Source organism: Bombyx mori, chromosome 15 (assembly GCF_030269925.1).
Source record: "Bombyx mori chromosome 15, ASM3026992v2".
Taxonomy (NCBI): domain Eukaryota; kingdom Metazoa; phylum Arthropoda; class Insecta; order Lepidoptera; family Bombycidae; genus Bombyx; species Bombyx mori.
Window position 1 is genome coordinate 1,269,102 of NC_085121.1, and position 22,215 is coordinate 1,291,316.

The following is a 22,215-nucleotide window of genomic DNA, read 5'->3' on the forward strand; positions in this document are numbered from 1 at the left end:
TTAAAGACACAATAACACTAAAGCTAGGTATTTCAGCAGATGGCGTTGTTAAGCCACCCGAAGCCAATGCGTGTTTGGTTTAAGGTTAGACCAAAAAAATGAATTGTTTATTTATAGTATGTGTGTCTTTTTAACTTACGTGTTCACGTAAAAATACCTAAACGATCTTGGAATATTTCATCATTTTTTATCAATACGTAATTCGTATTTAAATATAATTTCTAAAAAACACAATTTATCAAAAAAAAAAAACCGCGCATAGCTCGGTCATCGTCTAGTAGTAGACATGAGTGAAAGTAAACACTAGATTATAATTACATTACCAAAATAAATAAATACAAATACTTACAAAACACATAGATAAGAAATACAATATTTTTTTATTGCCCTTGTAGGCAGACGAGCATACGGACCACCTGGTGGTGAGTGGTTACCGTCGCCCATGGACTTCAACAATGCCAAGGGCAGAGCCAAGCCGCTTCCTATCGATTAAAGTAAATTATTATAAACCACAACATATTACAAAACAATCAAGCAAACTGTCTTTTGAAAAAGAGATCATGTACTTTCTTGTAGCATATACTAAGACTTATAAATAATTACTAACTTACTTATTAAACTCATGTATCAAAATGTTGCTTAAAAACAAATAAAGAAACAAGAGCGCAACTCGAAATAAAAAATTACAATGATGGATTTTAATGTTAGTGATTCTGATCTGGATATTAAGTTTAACGGAGCTATTATATGAATTTTTATCGAAACTTGAATCGTACGCAAATCTTGAAGTTACTTGGACATCTTGACTTGGGAGAAAATTATTTTAAAAGATTCCTTTGCATAGATTTTTTTTAATTAGTATGTTTAAACATATAAAGTTCTTTTGACGTTCAACAAGTATGTACTTTCATTTATCTTCTTCTTTTTCTCCACCTTATCCCACTATGTGGGGTCGGCACAGCTAATTTTTCTCTTCCATTCTCTTCTATCAGCCGTCATCTCAACACTCACTCCTCTCTCTCTCATATCGTCATTCACACACTCCATCCATGTCTTCTTCGGTCGACCTCTTCCCCCTCTACCTTGCATTACCATTTCCATACATCTCCTAGTCACATGCATCTTCTCTCTACGCATCACATGTCCATACCACGCTAACCGTCCGCTCCTTAATTTGTTGTTTACCGGGGCCACTTTCACACTTCCTCTGATGTACTCATTCTTTATCTTATCCATTCTTGTTACTCCACACATCCATCTCAACATTCGCATCTCTGCTGTACTTTCATTTACGTTGAATAAAAAAATTTTGATATGAAATTTTTTTTTATTTTGATGTGATTTGATTAAAAAGTGTTAGTTTTTGTTTTTATTCATACATTCATTCTGTTGTTTTTTTTTTTTTTAATAAAAAACCATAACATTCTGTTAGTAAGAATATCTTAAAATCTATGTTAGTAGTACTTAGTAGTTTAAAAATCTAACAAATAACTCTACTAATCAGACATACATTATATATCATTACATGCCTGCTGCAAAGGCTGTTAATCAGCAGTCCCTCGATCTTGCTCGATATGATGTTCAGAAGACTGTTGCCACTGTCACGCACTCGATGCAATAAGGCTGCACTTCTCTTCCGCATTATTGCAAAGAAGTCATCGGTGTGAGATGTCGCAAACATTGTGGATGACCTACAAAAGCGCGGCGCATTATGCGGCATAATGCTCAACGTTGAATGTTCCAACTACAGCAACGCTTCGCACAATCGAGCACTCTCAAAAGTACTGCTCTCGCGTGATACTCGCAATCGATACTGACTCAGTGACAGAAAATTGACAAGTGTTTTTTCTTTAAAATATTTTTTGTGTATCTCAGGAATGTGGACAAGATAGGACTATTATTACAAATTACATTATTATTTTAGCAACGTTTCGGTCTTTTATTAGACCTTCATCAGGCATCTGAAAATTACACATAATTGATAACCTACAATACAAAAAACAACAATTGTCGAAACTACCATATTTACCATAATATGAATTTAAATAATCCCTATCTTACACTGCACAATTGTCTCAGACATCAGAGACTAATACAAATCTACAAAGCCGCTAAATTATTTAATTACTATTTTTGATTCCGGAAACAAAGCCAACACGACACATAAAATTGCTAATTGCGTGACACTATTGAAACTTCAGTACATAGTATGTACTGAAGTATATTATTAAATTCATATTATGGTAAATATGGTAGTTTAGACAATTGTTGTTTTTTGTATTGTAGGTTATCAATTATGTGTAATTTTCAGATGCCTGATGAAGGTCTAATAAAAGACCGAAACGTTGCTAAAATAATAATGTAATTTGTTATAATAGTCCTATCTTGTCCACATTCCTGAGATACACAAAAAATATTTTATAATAATTATGGACGACAATATTGATAATAGTTTTTTCTTTAAGTTGGCACTGATCGAAATTTTCTTTATATTATCGTTAGTAATATTATTTAATGTTGAAAAAAATTGTAAGGCTTTCGTTTCATCGTAGTTTCTTAGAAATAATCAATGTTAATTAAAACTGTGCTAACTTAGCGCACTCTGCTGATGCATTTGAAAACTAATTCACGTTCCAATTCAGCTTCAGCATAATTCGGCATTGTGCGTCACTGAGTCGCATTATGCTCTGTAATTGGAAAACTACCATATTGTACACGTAGGGCACTGTAAGCCCTTCGCGTATATGTGCTCCACAGACTACTGGCGTAAAAGTTCTGGCAATAAGCAATAAGCTATATATGTGTATTTGCGCATGAGTAGTCTTTGGAAAGGTTGAACCAATTCGAAATTAGTCTTCAATGGTGTACTTAGATTGAAAAATTGAACCAAAAAATCAATTTAGAAAGCCCTCGAAGTCAAGGATATACCTACACGTGTCCGACATGATAGCAAATCAATAAGATAAAAAATTTTGGTTTCAGGTGTAAAGATGAGCTGAGCAGCGACACCCCTGTGTGTACCTTTACAAAGCCAGAAGAAAATACTCACATAATCTGCGTTCTTTAAATAAAGCCTTCTTGAAAAAATGTTTGTTATTTTTATTTTATTTACTTGTAGTATAAAGTCGTTTAAGGTACTGATGAAGTTTTTTTTTTTGGTGGTAGAACGTATTGTGGGGCCACAGGGTAGGTGCCACCAGTCTGTTCATAGCTGACGCTGACAAGAGAACTTTTTTGCTGGTGGTAGGACCTCTTGTGAGACCGCGCAGGTGGGTAACACTACCCTGCCTATTTCTGCCGTGAAGCAGTAATGCGTTTCGGTTTGAAGGGTGGGGCAGCCGTTGTAACTATACTTAAGACCTCAAAACTTATATCTCAAGGTGGGTGGCGCATTTACGTTGTGGATATCTATGGGCTCCAGTAACCACTTAACACTAGGTGGGCTGTGAGCTCGTCCACACATCCAAGCAATAAAAAATAAATAAATAAAACATACAAGGACTGCATTCGGTGATTTCTTTCTACGCCAAGAAATTAAGACTGCTGACTTAGCCACGGCTCTCATGAGGCTGCCCCACTGGCTTGCCATGATCGACTGCTGTTAGCATCTGTGTTACACTGCGGGACTTCATGTTGACTATGCAGACAGTTCAATACCTAATGATGGGAACACATTCACGTTGTGGTATCACAGCGTGAGCTGCCGGTGCTGTGTGACGTTAGTTTGGGCGTAAGCTCCGGTTTTTTTTTGCTACCTTAGCTGAAAGCCTTGAGAGGCCATGTCAGCGTAACCCTAACGTGTAGATGAGCTCTCAGGGCTCAAACCGTTGCTAGCACTGATCCTACCAAGAGCAGTGCTTCGCAGAATCTACCATCGGATCGGAAAAGCGGCCCATTGAGAAGATCCGGCGAGAAACTCAGTGGGATGTGTCTATGAGTTAATTTACTCGTCGAGCCCTTCGTCGCCAGCGACGGGTTCGAAGAGAACGGTGACTGGTGCTTAAGGTACCTCAAAGCACTGTGGAGTTGTGTTCCCGGTGTTCCTAAAGTTTGAATAATGTACGGTAGGCATAATCAAGAGTCGTTTGTGATCACGAAAACTGTGCAGTATTCCAATAATAATAATATGATCATTAATATCGTGATGATATGCCGTGCAAATACCGAGGAAAATCCTTTATTTTGTTCGGCAGCTTCATGAAAGAAACAACTTCCTGAAACAGTCGTATATATGGGCGCAAACGCCACTATTGGCAATAATTAACATAATAATATATAGTTTAGTTTATTCTATGTTAATATTTATTTATTATTAGCAAGACGAAACCTATTCTACCATATTTAATAATTAGCAGACACTGTTTTGATGTGAAAATGTTCAAAATATGTTTAATGTTTATATTATTGTTTAAAAACACAAATTACTATATAAATAATTAAATATGAATAAAGCATAAATATTACTAATAATTTATATTATTATAATTAACAGCAATAGTTTAATTAAGTATTGTAATTGTTATGCAATGATGTTGTTGGCGCCATCTATTATTAGGCTGGATAATAACAATGTTAGTTAATATTACTTAAAAGTAATTCATGTAAAATAAATTAAATGTCAGTCATGTAAAAATCACTAAAATATGTATTGTGAATATTAAGCTATATTTTGTGAATTGTTTCACAGTAATTACATTTGTTTGTATAAAAGAAGTTGTAGTTGCTATAACCATCAATCACAAAATGGCTAATTGTGTAAGAACCACTGAATAACTAAGGCGTGGCTTTTTGTTGTAAACAAGTAATATTAAAGTTTTATAGAATTGTATTGTATTTTCATTGTAAAAGAACTTATGTGTGAAAACCCTGGCTTAACGCCGACATATACGATGATTAATATTCGTCTGACCACAATAACAATAATTAGTAAAATTGAATTCTTTAATACGACATTCACGCTACATGCTGTTCAAATCTGAATAATAATTAAAAATGAACACTTTAACAAAACACTTGTGTAATGTTTGACGTAGCTACGGACTCTTGTGTGATCGTTCGCCTCTGGACAAACACATTTACGGTAATAAAGAGTGCATCTGTAGAGATAAAAGACAAAAAAAGTACATACTTAAATGATAGTGAATGAAGCGGAGTATTTTTGCAATTATTGACTTTTGTCTCATAAACCAGACGGCCTCTACGCTATGGTAATTTGTAGCTTAAGGACGTTGGTAATATCTTTGACACAGCCAAGACGGGTCGTTCCAGCGAGAGTCACCTCTTTGAATAAGGACATGTTATTACAACAAACATCATGGAGAAGAGTTTATTCAAGAGCCGGATGGTACGATACAGATATGATCTCTGAAAATGCATTGAAGATGGCGCTGTGATTTCAAGAAATCGCACAATCACAATGAATCGTCACAGGACGTCACACCCCATGGAACATAATATAAAGAACCAGAGATTACAAACGTGTTCGGAATATTGTAAAATCAAAGAGCTCTCTTCTGCGTGCAGTCAAATGGATTCTCAAGAATGAAATTAGGTATATTCAATTATAAATAATGTGGGCTTATCCCACATTCCATGCACACAGATTTACTCTACAACATAATACTTATATAATATATTTATTTAATATAATTATTAATACACACAGAGTATACATTCACACATATAACATATCTATTAATATATTATTACTACATTATATATTAAACAGACATACACACACGACAATTTATCGTACCGCGTCAATCAGCGGGTCGCCCGTTCGTGTGCGCTGTGGACACGCGCGCTTGAACGAAATGTCGCGGGTAGCTGGAAAATGTACTCTAGCGCAGCTGATCGCGGCTAGCCACGCCCCCAGTCGAAACCTACCTCGAGACTGAACGCACGTCGCTTTTGCTAATTATATACTTGTATTGTTTTCGAAACTTTTGCCTCATTTGTGATAACGCGCTTTCTTGTGTTTATCGTTACTGTACTGTCGTGTAAAGTGTCTTCTGTGTACTGTTTATAAACTGAATATCTATCTGTGCTCGTAACCTTCAATTCTTCATAATTTTAATAATATAGACTGTGTTGTATTTTCGTGTGGACTAAGTATAATTGAATAAACATTTAATTGGTGTGCAAGGTGTCGTATTTAATTTATTATTCGAACACCGACGGCGCCTACTCAGGTACTTACTTACCTTTCCCTCAATTACGCTACAAGTCCGGACGACCCGTACATACTCATCCACATCCATACGGGAGACAACAATTCTAGTCTATACTGGTGACCCCGACGTGATTTGAACACGCAACCTTCTGATTCATCATCAGCGCATCAAGAACTTCGGCTACCAAAATCCCCGCATTCTCGCAGATAAAAGCAAGTCATCGACAGTCGTCCCACAGCAAGCCAGCATCGCAGCCTCAACAGGACCATCGCAGCCGACTCACCGCGCTTCCTGGCCCTACGGCACGCACCTACACTGCCTCATCGCGCAGCATTCAAGCTCAGTCTCGACTCACCGCAGACTTCGAGCAGCACTGGCGACAATCACGTAGCATTCAAGCTCAGTTTCGACTCACCGCAAACTTCGAGCAGCACTGGCACTTGCAAGCTAATCTCAGCACGGACAACGATAACTAAATATGACACGACTTCCAGTCTCGGAGGGGAGTGATGTGGCGGGTAGCCATCATACAACGCAAGATAATTGACAGATGCCTGAATCTCGCTTACGACATTTTCAAGATAAAGCGCATATATACAAGTTCCGAACAACAACATTAGGACCGTCGGTCTACCGAGCAAATATCATCCGCTCGGTGGAAGATCTTCCTTTCGTCGTAAACTCCCCAAACTGGTGACCCCGACGTGATATGATCACGCAACCTTCTGATTCATCATCAGCGCATCAAGAACTTCGGCTACCAAAATCCCCGCATTCTCGCAGATAAAAGCAAGTCATCGACAGTCGTCCCACAGCAAGCCAGCATCGCAGCCTACTCATTCGCTTGAACAGCTGTCGGACCTTGCTGACCGAATACAGGAAATAACTACTCCATGCAACGTCGCAGCCACTTCAACATGCGGGACGAGTAGTATCAATCAGTCCAGTGAGATCGCAGAGCTGAGGAAAATGGTGAAACGCCTCGCATTAAAGCTCGAAGACCAGACTCGCGCCACAAACCGCTCCCAGAACCGTTCGAACCGTTCTCGACCTCGATGGCGTTCGACATCCCGCAGCAGAACACGATCTGCTTCCAGCTATCGACGGTACCCCGTTTGTTGGTACCACGCGAAGTTCGGGGCTAAGGCAAGCAAATGCCAGAAGCCGTGCGATTACAACGAGTCGGGAAATGCCACAGGCAGACGATAATGGCGACAGACGACTGCCTCAACTCTCCAGGTCGCCTCTTCGTAACTGACCGCACCACGAAAACCCAGTTTTTGGTCGACACCGGTAGCGACCTCTGCGTTTTCCCACGGACCCAGCTACGAGAGCGTCGTGCACCAACCAGCTACAAACTGACAGCAGCCAACGGATCAACCATTGACACGTATGGGTACTCGCAGCTCAACCTGGACCTTGGACTCCGACGCAATTACCCATGGAGATTTATAGTGGCTGACGTGACGAAGCCCATTATAGGTGTAGATTTTTTGTGTCACTATAACTTGATTGTAGATTGTAAGAATCGAAAATTAATTGACGACACCACTACCCTGTCTGCTCCAGCTTCACTGGCCTCTAATACTAATTACATTCTTTCTGTGAAGGTTCCGACTGGCGATTCTCACTACCATGCTTTGCTTTCACGCGATTTTCCTGAAATTACGCGACCAGCTGGTACACAACGTACGGTAAGCCACAATACACAACACCACATTAGGACTACACCAGGGCCTCCAGTCGCTTGTGCACCTAGGCGTTTAGCACCCGAGAAACTGAAGGTGGCAAAAGCGGAATTCGAGTCCATGCTAGCTGATGGTACAGCTAGACCGTCCGATAGCCCATGGTCATCACCATTACACCTGGCACCGAAAAAAGACAACGGTTGGCGCCCTTGTGGTGACTATAGGCAACTCAACGCCCGGACTATCCCAGATAGGTATCCAGTACGTCATATACACGACTTTGCGCACAATATCGCTGGGTGTAGTACGTTTAGCACCATCGACCTTGTGAAAGCCTACAACCAAATACCAGTCTGTGTCGACGATATACCAAAAACCGCGATCACCACCCCCTTTGGAATGTATGAATTCCCGTTTATGACATTTGGGCTACGAAATGCTAGCCAAACATTTCAAAGATTTGTAGATGAGATGATGCGCGGGCTAGATTTCGTTTACTGTTATTTGGACGATTTTCTCATATTTAGTAGGGACAGCATTCAGCATGAGCAGCATCTGCGCCAAGTATTTACCAGACTTAGGGACTACGGCATGGGAATTAACTTGTCTAAGTGTGTTTTTGGAGCTCCAGAGGTAACTTTTTTAGGTTACCGTATCTCGGAGAGCGGAACCAAACCACTGGACGAGAAGGTACAAGCCATCAACAACTTTCCCCCACCCAAAGACGTTAGGACGCTTAGACGGTTTCTAGGTATGGCCAATTTTTATAGACGGTTTCTGCCTAATGCCGCCCAAACACAAGCTCCTCTTAACGCCCTACTTATGGGTTCAGTCAAAGGCTCCACTCCTATTAGCCTTAATGACGTTGCTCTGAAAGCTTTCGCAGAGACCAAGGAAAGCCTCTCCAACGCAGCACTCCTGGCACACCCAGATTGTCAGGCTAAGCTGTCTTTGGTTACAGACGCATCTGATTTGGCTATAGGGGCTGTTTTGCAACAGCTGAAAAATGACACGTGGGAGCCTCTAGGCTTTTTCTCCCGTAAGCTGAGTCCGTCACAGAATAAGTACTCCCCGTATGATCGCGAACTTCTTGCAATCTACGAGGCGATCAAGTACTTCCGTCATATGCTTGAAGCGAGACACTTCACGATTTACACCGATCATAAGCCAATCAGTTTTGCCTTCCACGAAAGGAAGCAAAATTGTTCGCCCAGGCAATTTCGTCACTTGGACTTCATATCCCAGTTCACGACCGATATAAGGCACATCTCCGGCAAAAATAACGTTGTGGCCGACACCTTATCTCGCGTCGATGAACTGGAGGCTCCAATTTGTCTCGCCGACCTCGCAAACGCTCAAAACTGCGATCCCGAACTGGCTCAATATTTAACGGACAGCTTATCTCTCCGTCTCAAAAAGATGGACTATCCTGGATGCCGTTATCCTTTGTACTGTGATATCAGTACACCGACACCCAGGCCGTTCATCACAAAGGATTACCGCAAACAGGTATTCCAAAGTCTCCACTCGCTAAGTCACCCCGGCGCTTCCGCGACTGCCAAGTTGGTAGCCGATCGATTTGTTTGGCCTGGGGTCCGAAAAGACTGTCGAAACTGGGCTAGGTCATGCTTATCATGCCAACGCGCAAAGGTTAGTCGACACGTGTCTGCACCATTGGGCACTTTCGACGCACCAACTGCACGCTTCAGGTATGTCCACATAGATCTAATAGGCCCACTCCCGGTATCACAGGGATACAGGTATTGTCTCACGGCTATAGACCGGTTCACTCGATGGCCGGAAGTTATGCCCATACCTGATATTACCGCAGAAACGGTGGCTAAGGCACTGATTTCAGGCTGGATATCCCGATTCGGTTGCCCGACAGATATTGTTACAGACCGCGGCCGTCAATTCGAGTCCGCGCTGTTTCAGTATCTGGCAAAAACCACTGGATTCCAGCATAAACGCACAACTGCCTATCATCCCGCGTGTAACGGTCTTGTGGAACGCTTCCACAGGCAGCTAAAAGCTTCCATCGTATGTCACGCTAACGGCAATTGGTCAGAGGTCCTACCTTTTGTACTACTTGGTATCCGTAGCGCATTCAAGGAGGACTTACAGACTTCGTCCGCTGAGTTGCTTTACGGCGAGCCGTTAAGACTTCCCGGCGAATTCTTCGAGCCGAGCACAGCCTGTACTACTGATCTATCAGATTTTACGGCTCGTCTACGCTCATTTGCCGAGAAATTAAAACCGGTTCCCGCCTCTCGCCATAACAAAAAAAATATTTTTATTTTCAAAGAGCTCAAGAACGCGGAGTACGTCTTCCTACGTGAAGATGCTTTGCGTCCTCCTCTTACGCCAGCCTATACAGGTCCTCATAAAGTACTAGAACGACGTGACAAGACGTTCAAACTTTTAATTAAAGGTAGCTCTGTCACCGTCTCCATAGACCGTTTAAAACCTGCGTATTACCTTACCGTTCATGAAGGACTGTTAGATAATACACTTCCACCTGTCATATCTGAACCCGATGTTTCGGTAGCTCCACCACCTGACAGAATTGCACCTACAACTACACGTTCCGGTCGACATGTCAGATTCCCGGATTTTTATCGCCCCTAACCAGGTCTCTGGGGGGGAGTGATGTGGGCTTATCCCACATTCCATGCACACAGATTTACTCTACAACATAATACTTATATAATATATTTATTTAATATAATTATTAATACACACAGAGTATACATTCACACATATAACATATCTATTAATATATTATTACTACATTATATATTAAACAGACATACACACACGACAATTTATCGTACCGCGTCAATCAGCGGGTCGCCCGTTCGTGTGCGCTGTGGACACGCGCGCTTGAACGAAATGTCGCGGGTAGCTGGAAAATGTACTCTAGCGCAGCTGATCGCGGCTAGCCACGCCCCCAGTCGAAACCTACCTCGAGACTGAACGCACGTCGCTTTTGCTAATTATATACTTGTATTGTTTTCGAAGCTTTTGCCTCATTTGTGATAACGCGCTTTCTTGTGTTTATCGTTACTGTACTGTCGTGTAAAGTGTCTTCTGTGTACTGTTTATAAACTGAATATCTATCTGTGCTCGTAACCTTCAATTCTTCATAATTTTAATAATATAGACTGTGTTGTATTTGCGTGTGGACTAAGTATAATTGAATAAACATTTAATTGGTGTGCAAGGTGTCGTATTTAATTTATTATTCGAACACCGACGGCGCCTACTCAGGTACTTACTTACCTTTCCCTCAATTACGCTACAAGTCCGGACGACCCGTACATACTCATCCACATCCATACGGGAGACAACAATTCTAGTCTATAATAATAATAATAATAATAAGCCTTTTATTTCATGCAAATAATAGGTTACATACACGTTTCAAGTATGAAGAAGAAATTATAAAGAAGAAAAGAAAAAAGAAAAAAAGGAAAGAAGAAAAAATAATAGTGATGCTGTTTACACTTGTTTGCCCCTTTCTCCTTCCTCCTCTCATCCCTCTTCCGTCAATGCCCTCGTTTAAAAAATATAAATATAGATAGTGCTTTTTAAAAAAAAGTTTATAGTGTCTAAATATAAAAGTTTGTTTACATGAACCCTCCTCACATGAAGGTGAAGGCCTCCTCTAGAGAATACCATGTATCTTTATCTTGGGCTATTTGTGGCCAGCGGGTACCAGCTATTTTTATCAGCTCGTCTGACCATCTCATGTGGGGTCTGCCTTTCCGGCGTTTGCCTATTGGACCCTTCCACGTTGTTACCCTGTTGGTCCATCTCTCATCCTTTAGCCTCGCCACGTGCCCAGCCCACTTCCATTTTAGTTTCTTAGCGTAGATTAGAGCATCCGTCGCTTTGGTGGCTTCTCTAATTTTTGTGTGACGAATTTTTTTGCATCTTTTTTTTTTTCATATATTCAATGAATATATATATTATATATAGGTATATTCAATTACCCAAGATAATTTACAAATAAAATAATTTCAAAGTTTTTTAAGGGATTTATGACCTGGTAACTAAGACTTTTAGGTCATGTCTTTTTTTAATTTATATTATTATTTTTAAGAAATTGATAGTATGGAATAAAATGAAATGAAATCAACAATTTGAGACATTAATCAATGGGATGAAATTAAATGAAATGTGATGAGATGATATGTATGGGATGAAATGAAATTTCAGTAAAATGGTGGTCATTTACTGAGATTTTTTCAGTGGACTTTTTGGAGGATCCCGAGAAGTTAAGTCCAGCGGCTTTGTTTCATTTTCCCACATCTGTGCACTTTCACAGATATTAAACAGTTAATAAACCACCGTTATTGCACTTTTAAACTTGAAGAAATACTAAATAGACAAAACACAACAAATAAGGACATAAGCCTCCACGCGTAGGTAGGTACCTTAGGTACCGTAGTAAGTAGGTACTTATGCTCAAAACTTCTGCGAAGCAGTCTTGCATTTCAGTTTCGTGGATAAGAGAGTCGATGTCATAATACAATTAAGATTCCAAACCTAAAAGTTTCGAACCACTGCGTAATCACATAACTATATCAGAAGCCCTTTTAGACGATTTCGAAGCTACAATCTGTAAAATCTTCTCAATCTTCCAGATGCGGATTAATGAGAGCAATAGAACCGTGTGAGGTATTAGAAGATAAGGACAAGCCCTATCCTGAGTGTTGAGATTAGTGTCGACTGAATGATAATAAAATAGTTTTAATAGTTTAAAAATGAAATGGTATAATGTAATGTAGTTGAAATATATAAATATAGTAAGATGTATCGACCATTATAAGGTTGAAACTGTTGTTTGCTTTTTAAAATATGTACTATAAAGTCGATGTCTATTTATATAATAAATTATATGATTTGTGAAATTATATTGATTTAATTACATATCCGAAACACTTAACTGTAATTTAGTATCATACTTATAATTTTAGTATTCTTGTTATGAGTTATGAGAAATGAAAAATTTATTATTATATAATAATAATATATTTATTATTCCTGACGTTCCGAAATTTTTAAGTGTGCACGATAGCCGTAAAGTTAATCTTAATTACTTGTACGACTCGCTAAAACTGAAGAAAACACTAAAAGCGATATTTCAACTAAATATATTCATTATTATATTAACAGTAAAATTAAATTAAAAATTATAAGGAACAATCTCTAGACTTTTCCCCCCAAAACGAATCGCAGATAATGACGTCATTCAAGACGTGGTACGTCTGTTTTCCCGTCTTATCCGCTAAACGCACGCATTCAAAAAAATACAATTACAAATACTCAAATAGAAATTTGAGGATTTATCCTCATCCTTATCCTAAAATAGAAATTTGAGGATTATTCGGATTGTCAAAAATTCTCATCTGACAGAACGTTCGAAGCCTTAACTTTTACTAAGACGAAGGATTTACTAAGGGATTTTGCTTCGCCATATTATACTGAGTGGCCCGCGAGAAATGCTTTGAGGAATAGTGTGTATTCAACTCTTTTTAATTTAATAATTTCACCTGTGTCGTCTCTTTTACATGTATAAAAAAACATTTAAGCACATCAACTGCTGGTGGTAGAACTTCTTGTGAGTCCGCACGGGTAGGCACCACCACCCTACCGTAAAGCAGTAATGCGTTTCGGTTTAAAGGGTTTCGGTTCGGTTAAAGCAGCCGTTGTAACTATACTGAGACCTCAGAACTCATATCTCATGGTGGGTGGCGGCATATACGTTGTAGAAGTCTATGAGCTTCGGTAACCACTTAACACAAGGGCTGTGATCTCGTCCACCTATCTATGCAATAAATAAATAAAAAAGCATCAACCAGCTTGTGAGTAACCAAATTATGATGAGATAATATAGATATAGATTTTAATACTGTATAAACTATTATATGTATGTATGTATGCATGTATTTGTGTATGTATGTATGTATATGTGATTGTGTATATATCTATGTATATACTTTTTTTTTGTGTATGTATTTGTAAATGAATATAAATTTCATTGCACCTACCACTATTCACTCTGTACTACCTTTGGTTGACTGGTAGAGAATGCCTTAGGCATTAAGTCCACCAATGTAAATTTTACATGAAGTGAGATAAATAAATAAATAATTGCATGTTGATAACCTTTGTGCTCGCATAATTAATCAGATAATAAAGTACTAAATACAGTGTTTCGATTCGCCACCGCTGACGGCGGACGATACACGCTATCAATCTAGGTTACATCAAAATACATACATTGATCAAACTACAGTCATCCACTAATTAGTGAAATCATTACAGATTGCGATTATCGCTGCGAGTGAAAAAACAAAAAGATTTTCGCGTCGTTCGCTTGAATATCCGTAACTTCCTTCCACATGGCGACTCGCAGGATGTGAGGAAAAATGGAGGGGGGAATTTTTAAGCATGCTAATAATTGCCGTTTTAATGTATTCATATTACTCTGAAGCTGTACCGTTGTCAGTATCTAGGAGAGGTGCTAATCTCGGTCAAGATTAAATAAATAGGTGAATAATAAAAAAACAATGCGACATCCCACCCGCCTCTCCCTTCCAGAGCCAGTCTGAAAGTAGTAACATTTTCTACTATAAATAAAAAACATCCTCTTAAAACCACAACTCGAAATCCATATGGCGAATGTTGCTTGGCAACAAAAACTTTTCGATTTTAATATCCACATTCTATTTCAGGTGATGACTCAATCAAAGCACAGTTGACTACTAAAAAGCCTCGAACCTAGTACCTATTTAGTTATTGATGAAGTAAATTAGCATAAATGTAATCCAAACAAAACGTATTTACATGGGGCCGATTGTTTTTTGCTTGTTTTCCTTATTATTATTATTTCCTACCTAAATCGAACGTACTAAGGTACTTATTTTGAAGTTTTTATAAAAACACTAATTCTGCCTGTATTTAAGTGCATACATTTGTATTAATGGCGGCTGTGTAGGGAGATACCGGGATATTGGAATGGCCAGGGGCGTTATGACCCGACTTAATAACAATTGAAAAGGGAGGGGATATTATCATATAATTACCCCTTAACATAATCATCATCAATGACAGAGGAAATATTGAGAAACATAGGTCTCCCTCAATAAAATTAACATCATCAGCCCATAGACGTATAAGTTGAACATAGGTCCCCCTCAATGTTCACGACAGTGACCGGTCCTCCACAACGCAGTAGATTACCGCGACCTTGAGCAGGTCGTCGGTCTACCCCGTGGGAGGTCTGACCTACCCACGGGGTAGACCGACTGCGTTTTCCGGTGCAGCGGCGATGTGTTCTTCAACATGCCCTGCCCACCTTCACTTGAAACAATTCTTTGGACTATGTCAGGTACCTAGCTTCTTCTACGAATCTCATAATTCCTGATTCGGTCTCACAGGGAAACTCCGAGGATAGCCCTCCTCATTGCCCTTCTGATAAGGCCTGTTGCTATCGACCATGTCTCACTGCCTATATCATCACTGCCAACACACTGGTCAAAGACTTTCATCTCGAGACACCCATCATCAACATCGAAGTCTGATGAATTAATGTTCCTCATATTTCAGCACGAAGCAGAAACGTGGACTATATTACGTCGGGGAAGCTTAGAGGATTGATGAATCCGGGATGTGGCGCTGGAGGCGTATGTTGCGGACACCCTCGGACTCCTGAAGACAAAAATGCGTCGAGACCTTGGAGATACTGTTACGCCTGTAAGATTAACGCCATCTATCGCCGAATAGCAGAAACAAATATCAAAGAAACTAGTAACATCGAGAACGCTCGAGAAGTACAACGCCATCTATTGTCAGATAGCGGAAACACACGTCGAAGTTACTCGACTAGCGCAGAATGTTCTCGATAAGTTTAGGGATGTTGTATCAACTATTGCATTACGTTGCAGAGATGACATGAAGTCAGCTATTAATCGGAACTTCTCGAAGCGAAATAGCGAACGGATCACCTGAAGCGAAGCGGAAGAAGAAGGAATTACGAGTTGTAAAGTGTTGGTTAAATGTTCTAAGTGTTAATACAGCTCCAATTTATACCTCGGTAGAACTTTTATTTATCCCGAACCCCAGCATGTAACATTACTTTTAAGTCTTCATAAATAAATAAAGAAAATATTATAAAATAAAATTCTGCATCCACGAGTACGCACCTGCATACTTCAATAACCACGTCTAAGATATAAAATAGAATTATTAAATCCACGCTTTATTCGTAACCAACATGTCGTTGAAAACGCTAGTCTTCTGTGTTTGCGTTACTTTAGCTTCGGCGGCGATACAGCGCTCTGCTTTGGAGCCAATCCCTGATAAATTTAGTGAGTCCTCATATTATAATATGTAACTACAGTCAAAACCGTTTACTGCGACATCGTTTAATACAACATGCCGGTTATAATAACCAAGAACAAAGGTCCCGGCTGAATGCCATATGACCGCCTTATTAAAAATATTGCTTTCTACGACATTGGTAATAACGACATACCTCATAAAACGACCACATTTAACTAATATTTCGGAGAATTAGATCTGTTAGAACGACCGGCTAAGCTGTATTGTAAACAATTTGAATAGGTATCCACATTTGTCTTCAATGGCTTTTAAAATCGGGAAAGAAAACAATAGGATTTAGTTTAGTGTAGGGTCTTTTCTAATTCTTAGAAACAAAACACGTGTTATGCGGTAGTCAAAGCCCGCTTCTTCATATCTCTTCAGTTAGTTTGTTACTTATCTATACATAAGACGCACCAAAACTTTGTGGAGTTATTCGTGAAACTTTCAAAATGTCGCAAAGAAAAAGAAAACAAATTAATATTGCAGAAAAATTGCGTATTATGTAAATATATTTTTCCAATAATTCCCTATCGATTTGTTTGTACTTGCACGATACACATTAAACATCACCGGTTGTTACGACTATCGGTTTTTACGACTGAATATGAGCAGTCCCTTCGATGTCGTTATAACAGATTTTGACTGTATATTGTAAACAAAACACAAACACTAACCGTATTATCGTTTGCCTAAATTCGTTTTAATTTTTCAATTTTCTCTTTTGTAATAAATAACAAAGATACATAACCTACGTATTTTATGAATTTATAGTTAAAACTTAGAATAGAAACCTGCATAATATTGACTTTTATTGCTTTCAAAAATACACAATCTTATTATAATTTCATATATTTGACTGGCGGTAGGACCTCTTGTGAGTCCGCACGGGTAGGTACCACCGCCCCGCCTATTTCTGCCGTGAAACAGTAATGCGTTTCGGTTTGAAGGGTGGAGAAGCCGTTATAAATAAAGAAAAAAAAGAAAAATAATAATATAGCGTATATTTTGTAGTCAAATTCAGACTAAATTCTTTGTCGTATCTTCTTTAAATTCGAAACTCTTGTGTCCTGTTGTATCATTACCTTTTTTTTATTAATAAAGGAATACTGGTGGCCCGGAAGCCTTTTCAGACTTACCAGGAGAGGTTGATGTACAAAGGCTCAACCAAGAGATAGGGGATTTGGTAACAGGTGCCCTGGCGCCTCGGGAGGAGATTACTGTCATCAATTAATATATGTGTATAATAAACAATGTTAAATGTATGTAGGTGGCCTTCAAGGCTGTTACATCAGGGAGTTCGATGGTGTCCTTCCCTTTGATTCTGTAACATACTCGAAGGAAGCTGAATGCACCCGATACTTCTGCGCGCACGATGCTGTCATACACCAATCGTAAGTTATGCTACAATTATCATTATCATTATTTACTACAACTTTTACTATTTCTGCAGTGAAGCTGTAATGCGTTTCGGTTAGAAGGGCGGGGCAGCCGTTGTAACTACATTGAGACATTAGAACTTGTGTCTCAAGGTGGGTGGCGCATTTACCTTGTGGATGTCTATGGGCTCCAGTAACCATTTAACACCAGGTGGGCTGTGAGCTCGTCCTCCCCTCTAAGCAATAAAAAATAAAAAAATATAGATACCAACATACAAATACATATAAAAAACATAGATAAAAAATACATATCAAATAAAATAAATTATATAATGTACTGAGTAATGTACGTGTACTAAGACTTATAAATAATTACTAACTTACTTATTAAACTCACGTATCAAAATGTTGCTTAAAAACAAATAAAGAAACAAGAGCGCAACTCGAAATAAAAATTACAATGATGGATTTTAATCTTCGTGATTCTGATCTGGATATTAAGTTTAACGGAGGTATTATATGAATTTTTATCGAAACTTGAATCGTACGCAAATCTTGAAGTTAATTGGACATCTTGACTTTGGTGAAAATTATCTTAAAAGATTCTTTGTGTAGGTATATAAATATTTGCATATAGTATATTTAAATATATAAATAGTGTTAGTAAACATTATGTCCACGTGTATATTTGCGCATGAGTAGTTTTGGGTAGGGTTGAACCATTTCGAAATTGGCCTTCAATTGTGTACTTAGATTGAAAAATTGAACCAAAAAATCAATTTAGAAAGCGCTCCAAGTCAAGGATATACACGTGTCCGACATGATAGCAAATCAATAAGATAAAAAAATTTGGTTTCAGGTGTAAAGATGAGCTGAGCACAGACACCCCTGTATGTACCTTTACCAAAACAGAAGAAAAACGTGACACAATCTGCATTCTTTGAACAAAGCCGTGTTAAAACAATGTTAGTTATTTTTTATCTATATATTAATACGTGAAGCAAAAACTTTGTACCCTTTTTTACGAAAATTGCGCGGACGGAGGAGTATGAAATTTCCCACACTTATAGAGAATATAGAGAAGGAGTGCACAATGCTAATATTTTTTTAAAATAACGCATAAAAATACATTAAATCAATAAAGAAAACATTACACACACTGGCATGTATTTGACACACACACACACATATGTATATAATATACTCTTTGTTTATTGTCAAACTTTAGTTTGTCAAAAACTGTGGTCAAATTGAAAATAGGTTAATATTGTTTATCTTTAATATTATTTGTTTATAATGTAGTCTTGGCGAAATCTGTGATTATAGAAGTATAATAGTCTTTGACCATATAACCATAATAATGTTCAAACTTATAATTTCAATTAATTATAGTCGAATTTCGACTACTGCGGGACCACTAGTTATTATAAATACTTGTACATTAACGTCGCTTAAGCTACTGACGAAGCTTTCTTCTGGTGGTAGAACGCATTGTGGGGCCACAGGGTAGGTGCCACCAGTCTGTTCATAGCTGACGCGAAGCTGACTAAAGAACTTACTAAATGGAATATACAATACAATAGTATGCCTACGTCTCGATGTGAGTTTAGAGACTATCAACCACTTATTATTATTGCTTGGATTGGTGAACGAACTCATGGAGTACCCGGTGCTAAGTGAGAACCGGAGTCTATCGCCATCACAACGTGTGGCCTTTACTGATCTTGAGATGGGCTCGACGTCTTAAGCTGGAATACATGATTGATTTCCGGCATATAAATAAACAGTATGTTGAGTACTCGTAGGTATCTACCCATGCGAGTAAATATAGTAATAAGTACCAGAGAGCTCCTCAGGTATGAAATGAAATAAAAACTCAGCGTCATTCCGGGGTGAGAGGACAAAGGAGAAGGGCTTCTGTCTCTGTGAGGTAACGTGTGACTGGAATGTTAGTGGCGCCTTAACGCATACAACTAACTAATTTCACGGTAGGCTGCAACTTGGCTCTGCCCCAGGCATTGCTGAAGTCCATGGGTGACGGTAACCACTGACCATCAGGTGGGCCATATGTTCGTCTGTCTACACGAGCAATAAAAAAAAAAAAAAAAAAAAGAACTGCATTCGGTAATCTCTTTTTACGCCAAAAAATTAAGACTGCTGACTTAGCCACGGCTCTCATGAGACTGTCCCATTGACCTTTGACTATGCAGACAGTTCAATACCTAGTGATGGGAACACATTCACGTTGTGATATCATAGCGTGAGTTGCCGGCGCTGTGTGACGTTAGTTTGGGCGTAAGCTCCGGTTTTTTTTTGCTACCTTAGCTGAAAGCCTTAAGAGGCTATGTCAGCGTAACCCTAACGTGTAGATGAGCTCTCGGGACTCAGACCGTTGCTAGCACTGACCCTACCAAGAGCAGTGCTTCGCAGAATCTACCACCGGATCGGAAAAGCGACCCATCGAGAAGATCCAGCGAGAAACTCAGTGGGAGTTAATTTACTCGTCGAGCCCTTCGTCGCCAGCGACGGGTTCGAAGAGAACGGTGACTGGTGCTTAAGGTACCTCAAAGCACTGTTAGTCGAGTTGTGTTCCCGGTGTTCCTAAAGTTTGAATAATGTACGGTAGGCATAATCAAGAGTCGTTTGTGACCGCGAAAACTGTGCAGTATTCCAATAATAATAATAATATGATCATTAATATCGTGATGATATGCCGTGCAAATACCGAGGAAAATCCTTTATTTTGTTCGGCAGCTTCATGAAAGAAACAACTTCCTGAAACCGTCGCATACGATGATTAATATTCGTCTGACCACATTAACAATAATTAGTAAAATTGGATTCTTCAATACGACAGTCACGCTACATGCTGTTCAAATTTGAATAATACCTAATTAAAAATGAACACTTTAATAAAACACTTGTGTAATGTTCGACGTGGCTACAGTCTCTTGTGTGATCGTGCGCATCTGAACAAACACATTTACGGAAATAAAGAGTGCATCTGTAGAGAAAAAAGACAAAAAAAGTACTTAAATAATACTGAATCAAGCGGAGTATTTTGGCAATTATTGACTTTTTGCCTCATAAACCAGATGGCCTCTACACTATGGTAATTTGTAGCTTATGGACGTTGGTAATATCTTTGACACAACCAAGACGGGTATTAACCGCGGCAGACTCTTATTTGAATAACGACATGTTATAACAACAAACATCATGGAGAGGAGTTTATTCAAGAGCCGGATGGTACGATACAGATATGATCTCTGAAAATGCATTGAAGATGGCGCTGTGATTTCAAATAGGTGAACTCTGCCCCGATGACGATAACGACGGTGAAATCACACAATCACAATGAATCATCACAACCCATGGAACATATTATATAGAACCAGAGATTCCAAACTCTCCCTGTGATCGGGATATTGTAAAATCAGAGTGCTCTCTTCTGCATGCATTATGAAGTCGTCGTGGCCTCAAGGATAAGACGTCCGGTGCACTCGTATCGAGCGATGCAACGGTGTTCGAATCCGGCAGGCGGGTACCAATTTTTCTAATGAAGTATGTACTTAACAAATGTTCACGATTGACTTCCACAGTGAAGGAATAACATCGTGTAATAAAAATCAAACCCGCAAAGTTACAATTTGCGTAATTACTGGTGGTAGGATCTCATGTGAACCCTTAGAACTTATATCTCAAGGTGGGTGGCGCATTGACATTGTAAATGTCTATGGACTCCATTAACCACTTAAAACCAGGTGGGCTGTGAGCTCGTCCAACCATCTAATGAATAAAAAAAAAATAAAAAAAATACAGTCAAATGGATTCTCAAGAATGCAATTAAAGTATATTCATATAATCTATGGAATTTACAAATAAAAATATTTCAAAGTTTGACAGCGGATTGACCATAGATAATACACGGATTGATATGATAATGATTTATTTTTTCCTAACTAAGGAATCCTTCCTGTACTTATAGAAAAATTAAATAGCTACGGTAGTTACTGTAAGCCGTTCGTTTCCTTCCTTCCCTTTGTCACTCTATTCCTTCATGCTTTTTTTTTGTTGCAGGACCAAGTACACAGGAAGAAATTTCAAACATTTATCATATATATATATATCATGGATAGTATTTAATAGATAGTAATTCTGAAAACTAAATTTGATAATTGAAATAATATTAATATATAAATATTATAAGAAGCACGTAGTTTTTATTCTTTCTTTTTATTTTTTAATTAATTTTATTTAATATTTATATGATAATTAGACGGGGAACAATTTGTCCGACGTCACCTTAGACTGAATAAGGTAAACAAATGCATGAGTGTGATCACTTCTCTTTGACTCGGGTTAAGTCGCATAGCGATTGAATCCGCCACCCCCCGGTACGATTAAGAAATATATACTCAGTCTCTGATTGTTCCGACTAATCTCCAAAATCTCAAGTCCAATTTTGACGCCACAATCATTGACAGATAATTGAGACTATGAGTAACTTAGGCTCCTTTAATTTTCAGAAAAGATTCTGGGTTCCGTGCAAAACTAAAAGCAATTATTACATTCATAATTAGT

General features: G+C 38.7%; 2 protein-coding genes across 5 annotated transcripts in view; one reads left to right on the top strand and one right to left on the bottom strand.

The window, feature by feature from the left end:
- Positions 1-16,171, bottom strand: part of LOC110385632 (probable RNA-directed DNA polymerase from transposon BS) — a 43,137-nt gene extending 26,966 nt beyond the window's left edge. Inside the window, exons 1-2 of one of the 4 annotated variants that reach the window (XM_062672381.1) lie at positions 16,075-16,171; positions 1,511-1,691 (exon numbers count right to left, since the gene is read on the bottom strand). The gene's annotated coding sequence lies outside the window, so the exon portion shown is untranslated. Of the gene's footprint in view, positions 1-1,510; positions 1,940-16,074 lie in introns of those variants that run through there. The other 3 variants (XR_009974936.1, XR_009974937.1, XM_021349564.3) reach the window with 3 other exon arrangements.
- On the top strand, positions 15,484-21,843 carry LOC101736984 (uncharacterized). Its single transcript, XM_038015909.2, has 4 exons — positions 15,484-16,239; positions 17,523-17,646; positions 18,491-18,596; positions 21,712-21,843. Exons 1-3 carry the CDS (start codon positions 16,146-16,148, stop codon positions 18,573-18,575), a joined length of 303 nt encoding a protein of 100 aa, XP_037871837.2. The 5' UTR covers positions 15,484-16,145; the 3' UTR covers positions 18,576-18,596; positions 21,712-21,843.
- Positions 21,844-22,215: the final 372 nt, after the last annotated feature.

Coding starts and splice junctions, on each gene's coding strand:
- LOC101736984 (XM_038015909.2), top strand. CDS start 16,146: ATGTCGTTGAAAACGCTAGTCTTCTGTGTTTGCGTTACTTTAGCTTCG. Junction 16,240..17,522: donor GCCAATCCCTGATAAATTTA/GTGAGTCCTCAT, acceptor AAATGTATGTAG/GTGGCCTTCAAGGCTGTTAC. Junction 17,647..18,490: donor GATGCTGTCATACACCAATC/GTAAGTTATGCT, acceptor ATTTGGTTTCAG/GTGTAAAGATGAGCTGAGCA.